This window comes from Sporobolomyces salmoneus, assembly GCF_050403485.1.
Source record: "Sporobolomyces salmoneus JCM6883 DNA, S_salmoneus_JCM6883_v1_ctg74, whole genome shotgun sequence".
In the NCBI taxonomy this organism is placed as follows: Eukaryota; Fungi; Basidiomycota; class Microbotryomycetes; order Sporidiobolales; family Sporidiobolaceae; genus Sporobolomyces; species Sporobolomyces salmoneus.
Window position 1 is genome coordinate 53610 of NW_027481089.1, and position 21598 is coordinate 75207.

Sequence of the window (21598 nt, forward strand, 5' to 3'; positions counted from 1 at the left end):
GATAGGAGCCTTTTTCCCGTCGTGAGCACGGCTCGTTCGGTTTGAATGCTGACAGTACTCTTTCATTGAAGGAGCATAGCGTGGCACAAAGGTAAACCAGAGAAGAAAGGGAACGAGCGTATCGCGCTACGCTCGTCGGAAAAGTCGCCGCTGAAACTTTTGGAACTCTCGAGAGTCGATAGTCGTGGGAGTCGCGACGCGGGCCACAGAGCGTCCGGTCACTGTACAATGCAACCTTAACGCTAAGGGTGTGAAGGCACGCGAAGGCCCGGAGACAAAGAAAAACGACTGGGAGAGACAAAAGAAATGCGACTGCTTCGAGTCAATTTTTCCCCGACGGGGAATCGAACCCCGCTCGCGGCTGTGAGAGAGCCGAATCATAACCACTAGACCATCGAGGATCCGCTTGGAAGAAACCGCTTCAATTGCGTATATGTTCAAAATAACAAAAGAGACGTAGTCCTTACTGCCCTCGACCCCACCAGCGCTTCAGGGAGCTTCACGAACCCCCAGAAGATAGAGTCGGCGTCAATATACTCGGCAGTACGTTGCCTCAGTAGCGCGGGGTAAGGTTGCAGCTCGAAAGCTTCGAACGCTCTCTGTCCTCTTCCATTCACTCAACCTCGTACAAAGACCGATGCCGGGCACTCCACTGGGTACCACGCCTTCAATGGCCCTCAGTTCAGCCCCGGTAACCTCCGAAGTCGATCAAGAATCTCAATCAATCGGCGAGGAGAATGTGCCTCAACAACCCTCTCGACAGACGACAGCAGACGCAAGAAGTTCGATGCTGGAAGACTACGCTGTATCTTTACGTCAGGAGGCAGAAGACTACGAGGTCGCGAACCGGCAACTGGAGAACGAGTTACAGTCGGTAAGTCCCTCTCTCTTCCTCCTGTAGCTGCCCCGAGTAGGCCCGTTTGAGTGCTGACGATTAGCAATACAGCTTGAGGAAGACATTGCACGAGAACCGGGGCTGCTTGTGCCAGTGCCATTTGAATACGAGGTATCTTCGCACCCTGTCTAGTTCGCATTTTGAGTGTCACTGGACTGAAGACCTATCTTTGATTTCAGGAATGCGAACGGCTCGAAAGACGAATTGCTCTACTCGAAGCCGAACTCGCAGATTCCCAAGTCGGTTAGTTTAAGCGTTACTTCGTTCAAATGGCTACTCGACCTGATCCTGTATCTCCATCGTAGATCCGCTACCCGAGGGTGATCCCATGCTCGTCGTATCGGAACTCACTGCGCTTGAGATGGCTTTCTGGCAAGTCGAGGAAACGGTCAAACATTTGCAATCAGCCGAAAAGCGAAACTTGGAAGAACTCGAGCACAAGAAGGATCAGCTTGAACAGTGAGCCCTTCGCACCTTTTGCCGCGCGAAGACCGAAAGCTCATCGTCTGGACTCCTTGACCACCTATACACGAAACAGCGAGAATCAATTACTGAAAGAAGCGAAAACTCTTCACGAGGCGCTCTCTTCGAGGAAGAATGAGGAGCCGGTCTCTCCCGAGGTCCTCGTCCAGTACGTCACGATCTCCTACATGTCACATCTCCGCTGAAGAGTTTCGTCGACAGGCGTACACAAGCCCGCGCCATGCACCTCCAGAATCAGTTCAGAGTCCTGCAACAAGGTCTCGTCGACTACATCGATCACCTGGCAGCGTCTTTTCCACAAGTTGACGAATCAGACAGTACAAATGAGGCTGTACGTCCTGGCGCCACAAGCATGGGCGTGTCCTTTACGTTGACTGTCTAACTTATCCAGCAGGATTTGAGCTTGCGAGGCTATTTCGCTCGCAGCTCTCGCGATCCAGAAGATACCCCACGACAACGTGCTCTCCGACTGAAAGCCGTTCTTGAGGTGCGTTTGTCTCTCCTGCAGATCAGATTCAAAACCCGACGCACGAACCCTGCTAATGTTTTTCACCTCTTCCTTTTCATCCTTTCGTCACTTGCCATTGACTCCGTTTGTCCGATAATCATCAATCTCTATCTCGCCAGACGCTCATGAACGAAGCTCTGCTCGGATCAGCCGGACAGGTTCAGACGAAGGACGATAGCCAGGCAGAATCAACGACAGATGAAGACGTCCTTCTCGCGCTCGAACGGATAGGAATGGTCGAGAAGAAGCAGGGACGCTGGAAACTCGTTAATCTAGCCGGTATCTAACTCTAGTTTAGACTGCTCTTTGCAAAGTCATCGAGCTTTCAGATCGCGAGGTTCAATGGGCGGAAAAGGAATAGAAATGATTAAAGCAACCCTTTGACAGGAAACAAAAGAGTGAGAGAAGAGCAGAAGACAGGGAGGAAGGGAAGGGGAATAAGCGGTGAAAAGCCATTTTGGGGAGGGTTGGACTCGTTTCGACCGCAAGCAGCCACGAAATCACCATGCTCTATGTTCTACAATGAACGATGTTTCACACGTCTATAAATACGAAAAAATCAAGCATCATCTTCCTTCTCTTGCCCATTGACAAGTTGCGTCGCACTCTCGTCTCCTCGGTATCCTGCTGCTCCGTTCTTTCCTCCTCCGAGTCCACGTTGCGTCGAAGCGAGAATCGAATCGAGCGATTTCCTCCATGATTGAAGACGTTGTTCGATCGTCGTCCAGTGTTTCGATTCGAACGAACGGGGGAGAGCTCGGGTGATGGAGAGGGATTGAGTAGGTTGGGAAAGTCGACCAGTGAGGAGAGATGCTCGGATAGCTAGAAACAGGGAAAATCAGTCTCTTGTCTCGCGAAGACAGGAGAGAATGGACGGACCATCGATAACCCAAGTTTCAACTTGTTCACCTTCCTCATCTCCACTCGTTTGCAAATCCAAAGCCTTCGCGATCTCTCCATACTCGACCGTCTCTCCCACTCGTTCACTGCACAATTCCGCCAATTTGATCAACCTCAACTTCTTGTCGAGTTGTTCCTTCTCGAGGGTAAGAGAAGCAACCGAAATCGGGAACGAGATCGATTCGAACCCGGAGAGATCTCCTTGTTGGAAGATTTCGAGGAGTTGTTTTAATTCGGAAGAAGAAGGGGAAGCGAGGGAAGGGAATCGGGAAGTCGTGAGCGAGGCGAAATCGAAAACGTCGGGAAGGGCGAGGGAAAGGGCGATGAGGGAACTGGCGAGTTGGGAAGCGCTCGAGGAAGGAGTAGCGGATTGACCGGAGACAGCAGAGGGGGAGGACAAATGGGAAACGAGGACGGATCGGGCTTCGACGAATTTTCCTTTTTTTACGAGAACTTCGACGACTTGTGATACGGCGGCGTTTCCTTCTTCCTCGCCCTGAGTTCCGGGTCCGAATCCCCATGACAAAAGGTACGATTCGAGTTTGTTGACGGCGGGGAGGATGACGGCGAAATCGTCGTTCGAAGCGGCGAAGGTGATGAGTTTAAGGAGAACGGCGAGTTGGAGCTGGTTCAGGGGACCGGTCGAGGAAGGGAGAGAGTTGAAGAGGGTAGCGAGGGTAGCATATCGGGTCGAGAGCGAAGGGTTCGCGGTGCGGTTGTCGGAGAAGGAAATGGCATCGGCGAGAGTTAGAATGTGGGAAGCGAAATCCGAGTGATCGGTCGGGAAGAGGGAGAGGATGAAGGATAGGACGAGATTTGAGAACCCTTCGAACTCCTTGTCGGTCGCCTCGAGTCTCGTGTCCTTCACGCTCGCGAGTAACTCTCCGACGACTTTTCGTTTCGCCTCTCGGGTTTCCTCTGACTCTTCCACTTTCTTCGATTCCTCCTCCTCATCCTCCTCTGATACCTCTGGTGCTGGGGGTTGGGCCTCTTGAGCTGCTGAAGAGAGTTGAGAAACGAATGATTCCCGTTCTCCCTCTGGTCGGGAACGAGCTACGACTTGAGCGGCTTCAGTGACCTATTAGACCCGTACCCACATGTTCAGTATAGTCCATACAGCGGCAGGAAGTCAGGGAGAGAGGGATTCACATCCGAAGGGAAGTTTGGGTCGACAGCGACAAAGAAACAACTGCCGCCATGGGAATGGGTGAAGTCGTCCTGGAACGCGATACTCGAGCTCTGCTGTGTCATCCTGTACTACTGTACTACGAATTCGAAGTCGACGTGTCGGAGAGGGAATGAAAGAGATCTTTAGAAAAAACCTCCCCCATCAATCGATCTCTCTCATCCAACCTCGCTCTTTACACCTGATCGATCGACTCATTCCAGCAAGATGACGCTTACTTTGAACCTCCCTTCGACTTCGTTGGCTTCGACTCGCCCAATCTCTCAAGGTTAGCTCTCTTTCCCTTTCCCTTTCTTTCTCACACTCTACTCACACGTGAATCATGTGATTGCAGTCCAAGTCTCTCCTATGCCCTTGGCGGCTATCTTGGATCACCACCTTCGTCGTCCCGATACTCAAGATCGCGTGTTTGGTACTCTTCTCGGAGTTCGATCCGATTTGGACAACTCTGTCCGAGTGAGGAACGCTTTCGGTGTACCTTACGAGGCGCACGGAAAGGGTCAAGTTACGATCGATATGGACCACCACCGAGCTTTGTTGGATTTACATTTGAAAGTAAACCCGAGAGAAGTCGTCGTAGGATGGTCAGTTTCCCTCTCTGTCTCTCCTCTTCTCCTTTGTCCTTATTAGGAGAGACTGACCAAGATCGATGGAATAGGTACGCTACTTCGCCTGCGCTCAACTCCTTCACCGCCTTGATCCACTCTTTCTACACTTCTGAATCCGCTCCTTTCCCTGCCGTTCACCTCACTCTTGACCCTTCCTCTCTCGCCTTCACTACCTACATCTCTTCCCCTATCGGCACCTCTCTCCGTAACGACCATCTCACTTTCGTCCCCGTCGAATCTTCCCTCCAAGTCGCGGAACAAGAACGACCAGGACTCGACCTCCTCGCTCAAAACCTCACTTCTCTCGAACGATCGACCGCTTCGGCACCTCCCCAAATCAATTCGGATGTCAACGTCGTCTCTCCCCTTGCGACGCTACACTCGCTCGTCGAGAAGGTTTCGATCATGCTCGATCAAGTTTTGGAATATGTTCGTCAAGTTGCCGCGGGAGAACGTGAAGGGGACGAGAAGATTGGAAGGGCTCTTCTCGAGACTGTTGGACATGTCCCCGCGAGCGTTGGCGCGAAGAGCATGAGTGGATCGAAGAAGAGTCGAGACAAGGCGAAGGATTTCGAAGAAGAATTTAATGCTCATTTGGCCGATGTTCTAATGGTCAGTCTCCCTTTCTCTTACTGTTTTCGTGACAAACTCTCGCTGACTTTGACTCGCTTCGTGCTCTGCAGGTCAGCTACCTCGCAAACCTCGTCAAAACTCAAACAGAAATCAGTTCTCGACTCAACCTTCTGGTCTAAATCGCTGTTTTTGTTCTGTCTACCTTTTACCCCTCGCTTTCCTCTCTATTTCCATCATATCGTGTACGTATAGACGACTGTTCCTCCTGCTGCAACTTTACTAAAATTCGCTACGATGCGAAATTCCTCGAGGTCTTCTCCTGCTTGCGTTCGCCCGACGAGGAACAGAGAGTTGTGAAATGTTGGTGAGGTCTTCGCTGACGATTTGGAGACTCTCGAGAACGCTACAATAAGACGACAGACGGAAGGTAAAATTTGTTTCGACAAAAAGAGAAGTAATAAGGGATCGTGTGCGTGCGTTAATGCGTGCGGCGTGAGAGGGAGTGACAGTAATAAGAGTCATGCTACAAGAGAAGGGAGACAGTAAAAATCGTGAACAAGGAGGAGAGACGACGACGAAGCGACCGTCCAAAAAGAGAGAGCAAAAAAGGGGGTAAGGGAGGAGAGACAGAAAGACGAAGTAAGCGAGAGAGAGAGAGAAAAGTACATAAAGACCCCAAGTACCCGACATATGAGAGAACCCCGAATCGACCTAGTTCCCGAGGATCCCTACGACGTCCTCGAAACTCAATTTTCCTTTGGTGTGACCGGACGAACCTCCGGTTTTACCTTGTTTCCTCGTCATTCGTTCTTGCATTTCTCGGTGACCCCAACCTAACGAAGGAGTTCCCGGATTGACGTGGTCGAGGGACTCGGAGAGGAAATCTTCCGAAGGCGAAGAAGGGTACGAGGAACAGAGTTCGAGCATTCGCAATCCGACGTCCGATACTCCACACGCTCCTGACGACTGCTGTGATTGTTGTTGCTGTGCGCGAAGGCGAGCAGCTCGACCTGTCGGTGAATCGTCCTCTTCATCGTCGTCGTAAGGAGTTTGAGGATAGGCAGATCGAGGAGTCGACCCATCGTTTTGTCTCGGAGTCCGTAGGAATTTAGACTCTGATGCGGCGAGAGGAGTCGTCGCGAGGTAAGAAGAGTAGATGTCGGATACGTCTCGGAGAGGAGACGGAGGAGAAGGGGTAGTCGGTCGAGGAGGGGGTGCGAGAATGACGGGAGTCGGGAGATGAGCAAGGTCGGGGTGATGTTGCGGGATAGAGCGAGGGAACGATGGTGATATCGGGGAAGAGGTCGAAGAAGTTGAGGCGATCGAGGAGACGGAAGAAGAGAGGGAAGGAGTTCCAACTCGATTCGAAGATGATGTCGAAGCGGTTTTCACGGATCCGACGTCGACGTTATTCCTCCATAGCGAACCCTTCTTCGCTGCTGATCCAGTCGATCCCGCCGAACTGACCGATTCTCCTTCCCGAGCTCTCCTCCTCGCGACTGCCCTTTCCCTCGCGAGTTTCGCCTGTCGTTCCTTCTCCCTCCTGACTTCTTCCCGTTCGACCCTCCTGTAATGACTTTCTCCACTCTGACTCGCTGCACTACCCGATGACCCCGATACCAAACTAGCCCGGTCGGAATCTTCTGCTCCTGAACTCGCACCGCAAAGAGCGTTCAACGCGTCTTCTTGAGCGCACAACCTCGAACAGTAGATCGAATCCTCCTCGACGTCCTTGCCGCAGAAGCACTTGTCGAGTGACGGTGGGAGAGAGGCGAGGAAGGAGGACAAGTCCATCGAAGAAGAAGGAGGAACGGAAGAGGAAGGAGCTGCGAGAGGTTGTATCGACGCCGAAGAACGATACCGTGTCCGTTCACGAAGTTGCTGCGAAGAGTCGCGTAGAGGTATCCTTGGTGGTGATCCTTCGTCGTCCTCGTTGTCTTCCCTTGAGAGGTTGTCGAGGAGATCTTCTAAGATACTGCGATCGTCGTCTTCCTCCTCCTCCTGGTCTTCTTCTGAATCTCGGTGACTACAGTAACTCGAAGTGTAACTCGTATAAGATGAACGGTTCGAATTCCCTGACGAGGTAGTCGCGAGTGATGATAGAGATGGATTCGGGGCGTGAGTTGCTGCAGTCGTAGACCGAGGGAATGGTAGAGAACGTGAAGTCGAAGGAGAGTAGTTGAATGCTGGACCTAGACTAGCCATTATGCTTTTCGTCTAGAGAGGGGGGAGGGTGATCGTCAAGATCCAAATTTCATGAGCGTGTTTCAAAACTTTTCACGCGTCGCAGCTGGCGAGGAATGTTGTTTGCTTGTTTATTCGTGTATTGCCCTCGACCTTACACCCAACAGTAAGTCGTGACCTACAATAATCGACTTCTCGCAACAACCCGCTGAGGGTAACCTCGAAAATCCGAGGGATGGTCCTCGCTGCGCATTCGAGAACTCTCCTTTCTTGCCTTTGCCGCTCCGAAGACAGATACAGCTAGACTATGTCGACCACACGAAGAGCGCTCGTCGCGTCTCAAGAGGAAACAAAATGCTTCGACCTCCAAGTCATTGCGACCTCTTCGCTCTCTCCCTGCTGTTCACCCTCGTCTCTGAGCATGCCGCAACAAGCTCCTCGCAGTGTCGGTCTAGAAGGTAGAACGTTCCGACAGAGCGAGTGGGTGTATTGCGAGGGTTTATAAGACAGAATTCCTCAGAGAAAGGCAATTTTTAACGAATTGTCTTCGAACGATGTGCAGAGGGAAGGGTAGGACAGCGCTCGACGAGAGCATTGAGCTACTGTCAAGGCGAGCAAAGGGTGAGCGCGGCGAGGTCAAGAAAGCGGGAAGAATCCTTGCTCACTATTTTCCGATTTGTTCTTCTACAGTACCCGAATGAGACTACAGTCTGCGACAACGACTTCAGACACAAGTCTTGCAGGTAATAGATGAAGGGTGAGGTACCGAAATTGTTGATCACAAGCAGCGAGACGGGTTGGCGACAGATCAATCTCGGTCCTGTGCAAGTTCGAAGGGACTGAGTGTATGTACACTTCGAGCGTAGTGCTGAGAGAGCACACTCACGAGTATTCATCAAAGACAACTCACGAGTATTCCTCGAAGACGACTCACGGGTAGTCGTCGAAGACTAACTCGATTTGACGACGGCTCGAAAGTCGTCTCAGCTCCTCCAATCTCGATTCATATCCGTCTCCCCAGTCGTATTCCGGCGAAACAACTATGTTGCGAACGTTTGTAGCCCAGGGTGCGTCAAGGATTTTCGCGATTCGATGGAGCGAGACGTCTTCATCAAATCGGATAGATTTCAAGCGCTCGAGTACTGGTCGTATCAGTATCGGACCCTTGCGTTCGCTGGAGAAGAGCAGCTCCTCGTAATCGAAGTGGAATTCCTCAGGACCAAAGGATAGAGTATCGAGCTTTGGAGCTTTCGCGAGTGATTGGAAGAATCGATCGAAACGACCAGGGGACGAGTGAGGTTGAAGCAGATAATAGGATACGTATCCCGAATCCGAATAGTAGATATGGATGGTCTGTAGATGGGGGAACTGAGAGTAATCGAGATCGAGGAGGATTTCGAGATGAAGGTTTATGTATCGCAGAGTTGAACGGGTTGCGGGGAGAAGGAAGGATGATAGGCGAGGGATGAAGAAGGGTAAGGGGACTTCGAGCCGTTCACGCTTGGGAAAGGCGGAGCGGGGTAACTTTCTGTTGCGCAATAATTCGCCGCTGAAGAATTCGAGTGATTTCAGGTGAGGAAATGATTTCGCGATTTTGACGAGTTCGGATCGTCCAACGTGATCGATGCTCAAGCTTTCGAGTTGCCTGAGATGACCGATGAGTTCCAGCTGACCAGGCCACTCCCCGATCAACGTAACTTCCCTGACTTGCGGTACGAGCGCGAAAACTTCCCTGACGACCTCAGGACTCGGAAGTTCGAATTCCGACCCGTTCTGTCGTATATCCTCAGCGTCTATGGGTTCCGGATCTTCTTGTTCCAACACGATCGACCGAACTTCCTTTGCGAGGTTCGGATTCTCCTTGAGCGTGTTGAGGAGCAACCAAGATTCGTGCGAGTATTCCACTTGTCCAACTCCTGACCGATCCATAAGATAAGTTTCAATCTCCAGCTCTTGATACAGGCATTGCCGCGCAGTCGAGAGGAATTGAGAGGAGACGAGACAGAGTCGAGCGAGATCGAGATATGTGAGGCTCGGGGCCTGAATGATCGCGATGATGAGTTCGTTCGGTAATCGGTGAGCGGCAGGGGTCAACACCATCGTGAAATGTCGAGTCGAAGGGAAGGAGGGGAGGAAGGCAGAGAAAAAGCCTAGTAGGTGCTTCCGTTGCCTTAGGAATGATTCAGCTCGTGCGATGTAGTGGCATATGGCTGATTAACTCACTATGTACTTTAGGGGCGATCGCGACTGGGTGTCGAGGAGGACGGGGAGAGTTGAACGAGACTTTGATAATCGATGAAGTGCGAGTCCTTGATGGGATGGATGAGCGGGCAGTTCAAAGATAGCACTTGATAGTCGACTTCGTAGCCTGGCGGTGTGCTAAGCGATACGCACGGGTTAAAATGAGGCGAAGCGAGCTGAACAGCGATGAGAATCGCGAGCGACTTCTTCCCTCTCTCCACTACCTATCTTTGACTCGGAACACTCTCACCAGCTCGCTAATCAAGACTCGCTACGTGGTCACCATGTCGGACCCATTGAATCCGTTCGGCAACTCTCCCCACTCCGCCTTTGATCCTTCCTCCTCAGTCTCGCAACCGACTACTCAATCACAGCAGTATCCAACAGGCGGAACGGGAAATGGATGGGGAGGAGAGACGAGAAGCGGGATGGTACCTCGAGGAGCGAGAACTGTCGACGAGAGGAGGAGAACCGAAACCGATGAAGACGACTACGGCGTGAGACCTGGCGGTGGAGAAGCATCGACTGCAACTCCGTCGAGACCGCCGGCCGCAGCTCAGGAAGGGTTTGTCAGGATTCGAATTCTCGGAATTGACAGGAATAGGAGAGACATGTATATAAAGTTCAATGCAGAGGTTAGTACAACCACCCCATAAGCTTGAGTATGAAGTGAGAAGGAAGCTGACGGAACTCGGCGAGAATGCAGTCAAATCTACCAACGTTTCGAAATGCGACTTGTCAGTTTGCTCTCGATTGCTTTACATAACGCACTCGTCCGTAACTCACCGCTTGTGACACCTTACAGATCGCGCAATCTCTCGCTCTTACACCGAGTTCACAGGCTATGTTTCAGCCCTGTCCGTCACATGCCCTCAATCGATTATCCCAGCTCTCCCACTTCCTCAAACCTCTGCCGCGACAGACGAAGAAGACGACAGGATCCTCAAACAACAGTATCAGAAATGGGTCGTCAGGTTGATGCAGGATCAAGCAGTCGTTCGAGACGAGGAAACGAGGAATTTCGTTGAGAGTGATTTTGGTGTAAGCAATTTCTTTTCCCTCAGCTCCCAACCGCATGCTGATTGTGTGCGAGATTGATTACGCAGTATACTCCTCATCACAAGAAGAAATCGACGACTTCGTTCCCTTCGTTCTCTCGAGGTTCAAAAGGAGGAGAACTCGATGACCCTCTCACTCTTTCGAAGATCTCGATGGCGCGTCTAGAAACGACTTTCCTCGACGCCTCCAAGACGGTCGAGAAGTTGTCGAAATCAAGGAGACAAACCGCGACAGCTGTTAACGAACTTGGAGATCAGATCAACACGTACGCGATCAGCGAGACTTACACACCTCTTGCGAATGGATTCAAGAGGTTGGCACGAGGGATGAAGGTCGATGCAGATATCTTGGCAGTGCAGGTAAGCCTCTACAACACCTCGTTTCTGCGGAAGACCTGAACTCACGTCGAATTTCGTCCTCAGTCGATCAACGAACTCGTTCACCTCAGCGATGCCTTACTTTACCAATCTTCGAACGCTCGTTCGGCGAAAGAGACTCTATCGAATCGAGATTCAGTATCGGAAGAACATCGAGCTGCGGTCAAATTGACGATTCAGAAACGTAGAAACATTGAGAAATTGAGGAGTAGTGCGAAGGAGTTACGCAGTGACAAGGTTGATGAAGCGCTCGAGGAACTCGATGAGGTAACTCTTTCACCTTCTCCCGCGTTAGCTCGATCGCTCATGTTCGTCACTATCTGCAGGCAAAACGACACGAACTTCTCCTCACCAACCGCCTCACAGCCATTTCTTCTTCGCTCTCTCCTTCACTCGCCCGCCATTCCGTTCAAACTCACTCAGATCTACTCTCGACTCTCCTCGATCACGCCAAGAGTAATCTCGTTTACGAGAAGCAAAGATTGAAGGAATACGAAACTTTACGAAGCGAGATGAAGAACATTCGCAAACTGGAAGGAGGAGTTGTCTACCATCATCATCACGAACAATCGAGGACCGCTGGCTCGCCAAGAACAGCAGCCAACTCTGTCACACATTCCCCATCGATCGCACAAAGAACTTCATCCGCCATGTCACCTTCCCCTTCGACGTCTTCTGTCAACTCTGCTACTTCTCGACCTCCACAATCAACCGATCCATTATCTTCGTCGACTGGGCCGACACCTAATTCGAGGGATCTCGGTAGTATGGCTCAGAAAGCGCAGAAACGAACTGTGCGCTCGATGGCTAGTTCTGTCGTCGTCGAGGGAGATCGAAGGCAACGAGTTGATGTGAGTTTGGGCTTAATCTTGATCTTTGAGATGAGCCGTACTGACTCGACATGCGATGACAGGCGAGAATGGCAGCATCGATGCTGGCGAACGGTTTCTAACCCATCGATGATTCTCTCTCTTGGGTTTGTGTAGCAACAAGTTTCTTCATCGTGGTTCGCACAGACTATTGCAATAGATGATGCGAATGGGACTCTAAACAGGAAACAAAGTACAAAACACAGTGGAGATAAGTTCTCACGAGAGACCGCCTAGCTCTTTCCCAACATCGACGGGCGCTTTGACTGTCGGCTGCTGAGTCTCTATCCGTGTTTCGTCGAGTCCTAAAGCCTTTTCCACCGTTTCTGTAGTATCGGGGAGAGGCGGAGGTAAAGGAGTTGTCGGAGAAGTTATTGAATCGTCGAATCCCCAATCGTCAACGTCTTCTGCCTCCTCCTCCTCGGGTTCTGCCGAAACGTGCGAAGTAGGTTCTGTTGTAGTTTGTTCGGGTTCGAGAGGAGGAGCAGCCGAAGATATCGAATCATCAAATCCCCAATCATCGTCTTCCTTCTCCGGTTCCTCTGGTTCTTGCGGCGAATGCGTTGCTGATATTGAAGGAAGGGGTTCAGCGACAGTGGATGTCAAAGTTTGCTGAGGTTGTAGCGGTATCGGTTTGAGATGATCCTCGTCTACATCTGAAGATGCCGACCAATTCTCGCCCCATCCATCGTCCTCCTCCTCCTGTATCCGTTCTTCTCTAGCTTCTGAGTGCTCGAGCAGATTTCGAGGCGGTCGTGGTGTTGAGGCGTTGGATGGGGGAAGGGTCGAATAAGGAGGAAGAACGGAAGAGTTCGAGTGCGAGTCAGAGAGAGGTGGATAGTGATGTCGAGCCGAGTTTTGTTGCAGTATCGGTGCATCGGCGTCGAAGAGTAACTCAGTCGCTTCTTTCTGCTTCCCAGTCGAGTCCGCATCTCCGCCAACGATTCCGAAGTCTTCCTCCTCTCCATCGTCACTCCGTCTCGCTGAACCTCTCCGAGATGATCGCTGTCGTTGCGGGCTCCCTTCGTCGTCCTCATCATCCGATCCTGTATCGAGGAAACCTCGTCTGAGGGCTTCTTCGTCGGAATTCTGATTGACGATGCTGGGAGATAGGGGATCTTTAGAGCGAATGATCGAGTCGACTGTAGTCGGTCGAGATACGTAGTGAGCTCGTGAAGAGTCTCAAGAAGAGGAGATGGCGATTCTGGACGTACCGATCAAGAATTGAAAGAGGTTCATGACGAGAGGTAAAATGAGCATCACGACGACAACTTGAGCCTCCTCGTTCTCGATCCAGCTCAAACTCCAACTCATTCCATCCTCGAGCTCCGGCGCGACCCAAAAGATGATGAGGACGACGAGTTTCATGATGGCGAGACAGGCGACGTAAACTGCTGCTTGTTCGGCCCATAGCGTGAACGAGAACGGACTCCCATAGTATCCCGTCTTGTATTCAGGTTGGTAGCGCTGCATGAGTGTGGTCGAGTACTGAAGGAGGAAGTAGATGAGGAGTACTCCGAGAGTGGTATCGATCAAAATGTTGAGAGCAAAAAGGGAGCAAGGGTTGTCGCTTCGAGTGCTCGCGATGAGATCTGCCGAACGAGGGCAGCGTCATAAGTACCATCTGAGATTGGAGAGGATAGGAAAGACTGACCAGAGATAGCTACGTTCGACAAATGAACGCAGAATTGTCCCACAACTTGTTTCCCGACATCTGCGAGCCAAATTTTCCATTGTCGTCTCGGTTGCTCCCTCATTCTCTTGATAACGAGTCCTCCTATGACGATGATCCCCATCGCAGCCTGTGAGCGAGGTCGGAGAGGATCCGAAAACAGATGAAGTCAGCGAAAGGAAGACTGGACGTCGAGAGAGGGCAGAGCTGGAGTGTCATATCTTACCTGTACTATCAAAGCTACAGGACCCAACAGCTGACATCTGTCGAGGTCGACATCTTCCTCCGGAATCGACGGTAGAATGTCGGCTGATTCGAGTAGGTTCTCCATTCCTACTGAGCTGGAGAGTCGAGTGATACTATCACGCCCGTCCGTTGTTTGATTTCGAATGTGATGGTGGCTGCGTAGAGGTAAGAGATCAAGAGAGTCGCGAACCGAAGATTCGTCTTCTCCCTCTTCCCTTCACCTTATTTCGACTCGGTCCTACATAGAACATGTCTTGGTTCAATAGACAAGACCCTCCTCAAGCACCTCCGCCTTCTGGAGGGTATTCCCAACTTCCACGTTCGGGAGCTCCGCCGGCTTCCTCTTCCTCCTCCTCCCTCCCCCCTCGCTCACATTTACCTACGAACTACACCTCGAGGAGTCACAGCAGCCATGGACAATCTCGACAATTCGCAGTAGTGGAGGCACCGAGCGCGTCGCACGCACTTTCGAACCGAATAGTTCTCAATCAACAAGATTGGGGTCAAACTCCTTTCGTAATCATCAAGGGTCAATACGTCTACGCTACCATGTCAGTCAATTCACACCCATCTCTTCTTTGAGAGCCGAAAAGTGCTGACTTGCAAGGAAATTCGTTCAGGTTCGACGCGGCGATTCGACCTGGAACGATTGGAGCAGCTCGGCTCGTACGACAATACGCTCAGCTGAGTCAGAGCGGAGATGTCGTAGATGTAGAAGCATTCGACCCAAACACCCTCGGTTCAAACGTCTACCTAGCCTCGATGGATCTCGAAGTGAGTTCTCCTTTTGTCGAACCGCACGAGGATTCAAGCTGATTCGTCTCGACGACAGGTGGGTTATTGGTTCGAGAAGAACGCTCAACCTACGGCCTACTCTGCCGACGAACTTCAAGCGGTCTTCGTGAGAGCGTACGAAGGACTCGTCTTCACTTCGGGTCAACCTCTCGTGTTCGATTTCCATGGACAGAACCTACGAGCAACGGTCAAAGGAGTACATTCTCTCTCGCTCGACGGAGGAGCTGGTCAAGGAGCGCGAACCGGTATCTTGACGAACCAAACCGAAGTCAATTTTATCAAAGATCCCGCTTCAGCGATCAAGATCAAATCCTCTGCCAAAAAGTCAGCGTTCCTTCACCTGTGTGTCTGTACATAGTAGCTGACAATATTTCTCGAGTAGGCCTCCTCCGAACGCGATTCTCGCTCCCAACTTCAAATTCGAAGATATGGGAATCGGAGGATTAGACTCTGAATTCTCCGCCATCTTCCGTCGAGCTTTCGCATCTCGAATCTTCCCTCCCGGACTCGTAGAGAAGCTTGGTATCCAGCACGTCAAAGGTACTTTGACATTCCGTAGGCAATTGACAGGTTCGAAACTCACGGTTTTTGCGCTCGACAGGTATTCTGCTGTTCGGACCTCCCGGAACTGGTAAAACGCTCATGGCTCGACAAATCGGAAAGATGCTGAACGCGAGGGAACCCAAGATCGTCAATGGACCTGAAATTCTCAACAAGTTTGTCGGACAGAGTGAAGAGAATATTCGAAAGTTGTTCGGCGACGCAGAGAAAGAGGTGAGCCGCACGCACCGATTCACAGATTTCCTCCGTAGCCTGACCATTTTCATCCTCGAAACAGTACAAGGAGAAGGGAGACGAATCTGGTCTACATATTATTATTTTCGATGAATTGGACGCCATCTGTAAACAGCGTGGATCGACAAACAATGGTACAGGAGTAGGAGATTCAGTCGTCAATCAACTGCTATCAAAGGTAAGTCTGCTCGGGATGAAATGGTTCGAAGGAAAGGGAAAGCTCACTCGCCGCCTCTCTCCTACCTTTGTATTAGATGGACGGAGTCGACCAACTCAACAATATCCTCTTGATCGGAATGACGAATCGAATGGACATGATCGACGAGGCGCTCCTTCGACCCGGTCGACTCGAAGTTCACATCGAAATCTCCCTCCCTGACGAAGCGGGACGAGTTCAAATCTTGACGATTCACACCTCGAAGATGCGAAGTAACGGAGTCATGGGTCGCGACGTCGACATCTCTGAACTCGCATCCTTGACGAAGAATTTCTCCGGAGCCGAAATTGGAGGTCTCGTGAAAAGTGCAACTTCGTTTGCGTTCAACCGTCACGTCAAGGTTGGAACTCTCGCCGCCCTCTCAGACGACATTGATCAAATGCAAGTCGTTCGAGAAGATTTCATGAACGCTCTCGATGAAGTGCAACCGGCGTTCGGAGTCAACGAGGAAGAATTACAGCAAGTCGTTCAAAACGGTATCATTCACTTCGATAGACATATTCACGTGAGTCTCTTCTCCCTCTCTGTTGCGTGCATGAGACTTACTTTCTTCTTATGGCAGAACATCCTACGAGATGGTAAACTCTTGGTAGAGCAAGTCAGAACGTCGGAACGAACTCCTCTCGTTTCTGCTCTCCTTCACGGTAAAGCTATTTCTCCCGGATTTTGCCCTTGTATAGCACACTGACCCTATGTCAACGTGACAGGTCCTCCTGGATCGGGAAAGACTGCGATGGCATCAACGATTGCAATGTCGTCTGGCTTCCCCTTTATCAAGCTCATTTCAGCCGAAAACATGGTCGGGTTCTCGGAATCGCAAAAGATCAGTTACCTTAACAAGGTCTTTACCGACAGTTACAAGAGTCCTCTCAGTTGTATCGTTGTCGATGGACTCGAACGAATTCTCGGTGAGCGACTTTCTTTTCCTTCACCTCTTTGTTGTTGATCTCGACTCACGATCCGTTGCATCGGCAGATTGGGTGCCTATCGGTCCTCGGTTCTCGAACGGAGTGTTGCAAGCTCTTATGGTGCTCCTCGCGAAACGACCTCCGAAGGTTCGTGAGATTTCTCTGACCTCGTGCGATTGAAAACTCACGTGAGTCGACATTCTTCAGGGTCGACGCCTATTGATTCTCTCTACAACTTCGAATCGCCCCATGCTATCCGAGATGGATCTCATGGACTCTTTCACGTCGACTCTCCTCGTCCCCTCGATCACGACTCTACCTCAACTGAACCACGCTCTCGCCGAGATGGCTCTCTTCCGCTCTCAATCTGAACTCGACAGAACCATGTCGCTCATGCAACAAGCTGGGTTGGGTCAAGACGGGAGACTGCAAGTCGGTGTCAAGAAATTGGTCGGAATCGTCGAAATGTGCAGGCAGGAGAAGGAGAGTATGGGAGATAAACTAGTCAGTGAACTTGTCAACCTCCAACTCTAGACGTCATGTTGTTTCTCTCTTTCTCGCTTGATATCCACGCTTCTGTTAACGGACGTTTGCTTGATTTCCCCGATATCCGACTAAACTTTGTGAATACAACCCGTGTCCCTATTCCCTTGTGACGACTATCAATCTTTCATCTCTTCGTCCTGGTCTCCCTTTCCTCCTCCTGATTTCTCCTTCATGTGAGGTGGAGTGGCTCGTCGATTCGAAGGGGAACCTGAACGTTCTCGAGCGCTTTTCGACTTTGCCGGACCTGGGGAGAACGAGCGGGATCGAGATCGACGACGAGGAGGAGGAGGGGAACGCGAGCGAGAACGAGAAGGTGAGCGAGGACGGGGTCGAGATTGGCGCGTTTGTTCAGGCGAGAGGGAACGAGAGTTGCGTCGAGGCTGTCGAGATCCCGTTGAAGCCTGTTTCGGCAGAAGAGGGTGAGTACTCAGTCGTCAGGAACAGAGAGACGAGGGGACAAGAGAACGGAAACGAACGAATCTGTCTTCCGGCCCTGCGTTCGTTCGAGGTCGACGATTTCCCCAACCTTGATCTGCCGGCGGCGCACCTCTCCCGCTTCCCCCTCCTCCTCCTGGTCCTCCTCTCGACAGTGGTCCATTCGGTCCAGGTCTCGCCGGTGCCCAAGTATCTCCCCTTGGGTTTCTCGGACCTGACCCAGCGACGCCTCTCACTCCGAATCCTCCAACGTTTCCTCTTGGTCCATTTGCAGACGATGTCGGTGCGAATTGAGGTCCGTTCGCCGAGTGACTCGAGTTGACAACGGATCCACTCGCAACGACATTCGGTACTCCCGGTAAAATGTAAGCGACGTCGATAAAATCGCCAATCACGTATTTCGATTCCGACAAGGTTCTATCGACCGCTGCTGCGCCTCCTCCTCCTCCTCCCGGTGGCCCTCTCGAGGAAGGTACGCCGAGATCTCTCGCGTTGATGAGAGCCAATTCTTTCGAAGTGAATCGTTCGTCTTTCGGATCCCAGAAAACGAGTTTGAGCGAGAATCTCGCGGCAGGGTTGCTTCGTAGGTGAGGAGCGGCATCTCTGAGCGAGAGAACGATCTCCCTAGGGGTCGAATCCCTCCAAACGTAGACTTGGTATTCTTGTGCGGTTGGAACGCTCGAAACGGTGAAGGCTGAATCTGGATGGTGGTGAAGAGGGTTCACGAATACTCGCAATAACGACGGACAAGTCTATTGTATCATCAAGCAAAGGAGTGAGCGGGAAGGTGGAGAGGTGGGAGAGAGGAGGGAGAAGGGGGTCGTACCTTTTCCCGGTCCACTCGTGGTGCCCTCGGTTGCGATCTTGCAGGTGCGTATCTACTCATGATTGACGTTCGGTGTAGTCGAGTGAAGAGTTGGAGCGAGAAGTGATTTCAGCAGCGTCGATCAATTCCCTTTCCTTTCCTATCACCTCACGACACTCCTCGAATTCTATCTATACATCATGGTATGTCAGCTAGTCATATTGGTCACTCCATTGCGTGGACGCTGATAAGCTCTCTCCTGTTCTCACTAATTCCCACTCGACTCTCGATGCATCATCCCTCGCTGTCTCTAGTCTGGAGAAGCGTGGTTATTCCTCTTCGCTGTCATCATGGCAGCAGTGCTATTGTTCACTTCGGTGTTCTTCGTAAGTCCCGCCTTCTTCGTCTCCTTGTCTTCGCGAGAGAGTTGACGTCTTTGTTTTGGTTCTCTCTCGCACACTCCTAGATTATCATGTTCTCGGATCTCGAATGCGATTAGTGAGTTAGAGCTTGACTTACCGGTATCAGTGCTTCCCGGGCAGCGTGATGAGACTGATGCTCGTGTGAATTATATTTAGCCTCAACCCTATCGACCTCTGCAATAAACTCAACCAAGTGAGTTTGGACTATGATATCTGCGAGTATGCACTGATCCGAAGTCATGATCCTTCAGTTCGTGCTACCGGAAATGATTGCACACGCATTCATGACGACGATATTCCTTCTTTCTTTCCAAGTCATCGCTTTCCTCCTCAATGCACCTCTACTGGCTTACAACGTCAACAAGTTGAGTCACAACTCTACTGCTGGCCATGAGAAGACTCGAGAACGCTGACTCGTCGCATACATTCCCATTTTATCAGAGTGGTGAATCGTAATCACATGTTTGACGCGACTGAGATCTTCCGAACATTGAGTCAGCACAAGAAAGGTGAGCTCTTTCTCTTCACACTTTTTGAAATGGTGGACTGATCCCAATCGATCATTGCGCTCAGAATCATTCTTCAAACTCGGATTCTAGTACGCCAGATCAACCTCTCTCGGTCACCTCCCTGTCGAGGGCGTATCTAACCTTGTTCGGTTTTACAGTCTTGTATTCTTCTTCTACGCCCTGTACCGCATGATCGTACGTCTCAATCAGAAGCCAGATTCCCAGCATTTTCAACTGACAAGACTTGTTCTCTGCCTGCTTAGCTTGCCCTCGTCGCCGAAGATTAAGCAGACCGACCACAAGCGAAGGAGTTGAAAGTGTCGGCGTTAGGTGAAGGGAAGATGATAGCACGATCAGAACGAGAGAGCGAGCATCTGAAAACTGAGAATGAAGAATATAAGTAGTGCTATCAACATGAATTACAATACTCTCGCTATCTATATCATCCTTTGCAGAGACTCGAGCTCCGCACCGTCTATGCTGACGATGTGGGCGCCTCGTTCTTCGAGTTCTTTCAACGTTTCTTCTTCTCGCTCAGCATAGACCCCTCGCACGGCTTCTCGCACGACGTACACCTCCCACTGCTGCGCTTCAGGTAGTTTTGCTGACTCTTCGAGGGCTGAAAGTACTGACGCTTTGACGCAGAAATCAGTTGCGAGTCCGGCGACAAAGATTCGCTTTGTGTTTGCTTCTGATTGGGACGCAGCCGTCGGGTCCGAGTCAGTGCGAGCTGGACTCCAGGGAGAGACGAAGATGCTCACGCTTGAGGATGTGTGTCAAGGGAGATTCGAGCTCGACTTCTGTTCGTTCTTCCTCCTCTCTTCTGAGCAATTCGAGAGGTTTTGCGAACGCTGAATACGCATCGAGGTCAACGTCTTGTCCCTGTGAGAGCATACGAGCCAGCGTCAGCGAGAGAATCAGCGCAGCTGCGTGAGGGGACTGAGTGACCTTTTTCACCACTTTTCCTTTTCCTTTTTCGATCCAACTTTGCAACTCTTTCGCTACTCGCGCTTCAAATTGGACGCCTGAAGTACCTTGGACACAATGATCGGGCCAGAGCTCTTGATCCTTCTCGAGGCGAGTGACAGGATGAGAGATTCGAATCGATTCGAACGCTTTTGAACTCGGATGGGCACTCGCGAAAGACACGTGGTTGGCGGGATGGAAATCCTGTTTGAGCCAGGACGAGAACGATCAGCCCTGAGGGTAGTGGTGAGGGAGAAGAGGAGAAGATATGATTCAACTTGCCTGAGAAGCGACAACGAGATCGAAGGGTAACGAGAGGAGGCGAAGGACGTGTGGGATGATCAGATCGCCCTCTGATACTGCGAGACTTCCGTTCGGGGGCAGGAAGTCGTTCTGGCAGTCGATAAGCAAGAGAGTATTCATCGACAATCGGAAAGCGTGCTGGGTATGGCTCGGGTTATGATCAGAGACGTAGATAGAGAACGACGGGATTCGAGGTCGGAAGGGAGAGAACCCGATGTGAGCGAAATAAAATGGAAGAAGTGAGCTCGAGAGAATGCTGAGAATGTGCGCATGCGTCGACCTCGACAACATTGTTTCCTCGAGCTGTGTTGGCTTCGAGTGTCGAGGAATCCTGGTTCGTCGCCACGACACGCTCGTGAACGTCTGGATCTCGCCAGTTCGCTTACAGGCGGTAAACGTTGCGAGCTCAACGTTGCAACTTTCGGTTTTGGCGCCGCTGAATCCTCTCACTATCGATGAGTCTCGTTCGCTAGGACCACGTCCCGTACAAAGGGCTTTGTATTGGCTTCTAGCGAGACTTTGACGCCTAATTGAGACGAAGGGAAAAGAGCAAGGCTGAAAAGCGGTTTGCGAAATCGACTCTGTCAGCTCAATCATGGAGCCTTGTTTTCGCTACAACTTATAACCGGCTCTCGCAGTGCCCTCAGCTACTCGCCTTGAAGAGAACGAAGCCGGCATGTCCAGCAACGCAGATGGCGTACCGCTGAAGTGTTTCGTCGATTAAGAACCTCGCAAGCGTGCTTGATCCGGCTTCGTCGTCGTCTTCGCATGCCTGCGTCAAGTCATCTAGCACCTCCTGGGCACTGGACTTGTATAGGTGAAAGACTGCGACAAGGATCAGAGTGACTTGTGCGGAGGAGAAGGAGATTTTGCACGAGCGGCACAAATCGCTCTCTCAGATTCACTCGTCTGAAATCGATGCGACTTCATCGCCCCTCCAACTGTAGCTACTCTCCAACGAGCAGGGTCAAGACCGAGGAACTAGCGCAAAGAACGAATCACTCGAGGGGAAAACGAAGACGAGCGACTTTGCAACTCGAAACGCACGTCCCTCGGAGAACAGGGCCTTATCGGAGTTACCAGCTCCGAGGAACTC

At 51.3% G+C, this 21598-nt stretch overlaps 11 protein-coding genes across 11 annotated transcripts; 5 read left to right on the top strand and 6 right to left on the bottom strand.

Annotated features, from left to right (window-relative positions):
• Positions 1-637: 637 nt before the first annotated feature.
• On the top strand, positions 638-2173 carry JCM6883_005888 (uncharacterized protein; the record flags this gene model as incomplete). Its single annotated transcript, XM_076634880.1, has 7 exons — positions 638-874; positions 1075-1138; positions 1201-1354; positions 1434-1526; positions 1580-1709; positions 1773-1865; positions 2006-2173. 7 exons carry the CDS (start codon positions 638-640, stop codon positions 2171-2173), a joined length of 939 nt encoding a protein of 312 aa, XP_076485148.1.
• Positions 2174-2445: 272 nt separating this feature from the next.
• Positions 2446-4037, bottom strand: JCM6883_005889 (PCI domain-containing protein; the record flags this gene model as incomplete). Its single annotated transcript, XM_076634881.1, has 3 exons — positions 2446-2708; positions 2766-3864; positions 3936-4037. The coding sequence occupies 3 exons, from the start codon at positions 4035-4037 to the stop codon at positions 2446-2448; spliced, it is 1464 nt and encodes a 487-aa protein (XP_076485149.1).
• A 142-nt stretch (positions 4038-4179) lies between these two features.
• JCM6883_005890 (eukaryotic translation initiation factor 3 subunit F) lies at positions 4180-5332 on the top strand (the record flags this gene model as incomplete). Its single annotated transcript, XM_076634882.1, has 4 exons — positions 4180-4240; positions 4307-4556; positions 4631-5192; positions 5264-5332. 4 exons carry the CDS (start codon positions 4180-4182, stop codon positions 5330-5332), a joined length of 942 nt encoding a protein of 313 aa, XP_076485150.1.
• A 532-nt stretch (positions 5333-5864) lies between these two features.
• On the bottom strand, positions 5865-7358 carry JCM6883_005891 (uncharacterized protein; the record flags this gene model as incomplete). The annotated part of the gene is made up of 1 exon (XM_076634883.1): positions 5865-7358. The coding sequence occupies one exon, from the start codon at positions 7356-7358 to the stop codon at positions 5865-5867; it is 1494 nt and encodes a 497-aa protein (XP_076485151.1).
• Positions 7359-8267: 909 nt separating this feature from the next.
• On the bottom strand, positions 8268-9437 carry JCM6883_005892 (uncharacterized protein; the record flags this gene model as incomplete). Its single annotated transcript, XM_076634884.1, has 1 exon — positions 8268-9437. One exon carries the CDS (start codon positions 9435-9437, stop codon positions 8268-8270), a length of 1170 nt encoding a protein of 389 aa, XP_076485152.1.
• Positions 9438-9862: 425 nt separating this feature from the next.
• On the top strand, positions 9863-11966 carry VPS17 (retromer subunit VPS17; the record flags this gene model as incomplete). Its single annotated transcript, XM_076634885.1, has 7 exons — positions 9863-10213; positions 10285-10315; positions 10384-10619; positions 10685-10996; positions 11060-11281; positions 11341-11865; positions 11928-11966. 7 exons carry the CDS (start codon positions 9863-9865, stop codon positions 11964-11966), a joined length of 1716 nt encoding a protein of 571 aa, XP_076485153.1.
• Positions 11967-12102: 136 nt separating this feature from the next.
• JCM6883_005894 (uncharacterized protein) lies at positions 12103-13886 on the bottom strand (the record flags this gene model as incomplete). The annotated part of the gene is made up of 4 exons (XM_076634886.1): positions 12103-13025; positions 13098-13475; positions 13538-13685; positions 13782-13886. 4 exons carry the CDS (start codon positions 13884-13886, stop codon positions 12103-12105), a joined length of 1554 nt encoding a protein of 517 aa, XP_076485154.1.
• Positions 13887-14050: 164 nt separating this feature from the next.
• SEC18 (AAA family ATPase SEC18) lies at positions 14051-17050 on the top strand (the record flags this gene model as incomplete). The annotated part of the gene is made up of 11 exons (XM_076634887.1): positions 14051-14352; positions 14422-14575; positions 14634-14920; positions 14979-15136; positions 15198-15370; positions 15435-15569; positions 15646-16113; positions 16171-16252; positions 16316-16516; positions 16584-16663; positions 16724-17050. 11 exons carry the CDS (start codon positions 14051-14053, stop codon positions 17048-17050), a joined length of 2367 nt encoding a protein of 788 aa, XP_076485155.1.
• A 128-nt stretch (positions 17051-17178) lies between these two features.
• JCM6883_005896 (SAP18 family protein) lies at positions 17179-18383 on the bottom strand (the record flags this gene model as incomplete). The annotated part of the gene is made up of 3 exons (XM_076634888.1): positions 17179-17463; positions 17539-18249; positions 18324-18383. 3 exons carry the CDS (start codon positions 18381-18383, stop codon positions 17179-17181), a joined length of 1056 nt encoding a protein of 351 aa, XP_076485156.1.
• Positions 18384-18502: 119 nt separating this feature from the next.
• On the top strand, positions 18503-19520 carry JCM6883_005897 (cornichon family protein; the record flags this gene model as incomplete). Its single annotated transcript, XM_076634889.1, has 9 exons — positions 18503-18505; positions 18617-18688; positions 18769-18800; positions 18881-18917; positions 18976-19088; positions 19166-19233; positions 19298-19322; positions 19392-19428; positions 19497-19520. The coding sequence occupies 9 exons, from the start codon at positions 18503-18505 to the stop codon at positions 19518-19520; spliced, it is 411 nt and encodes a 136-aa protein (XP_076485157.1).
• Positions 19521-19670: 150 nt separating this feature from the next.
• PNC1 (nicotinamidase) lies at positions 19671-20793 on the bottom strand (the record flags this gene model as incomplete). The annotated part of the gene is made up of 4 exons (XM_076634890.1): positions 19671-19924; positions 19995-20115; positions 20182-20403; positions 20494-20793. 4 exons carry the CDS (start codon positions 20791-20793, stop codon positions 19671-19673), a joined length of 897 nt encoding a protein of 298 aa, XP_076485158.1.
• Positions 20794-21598: the final 805 nt, after the last annotated feature.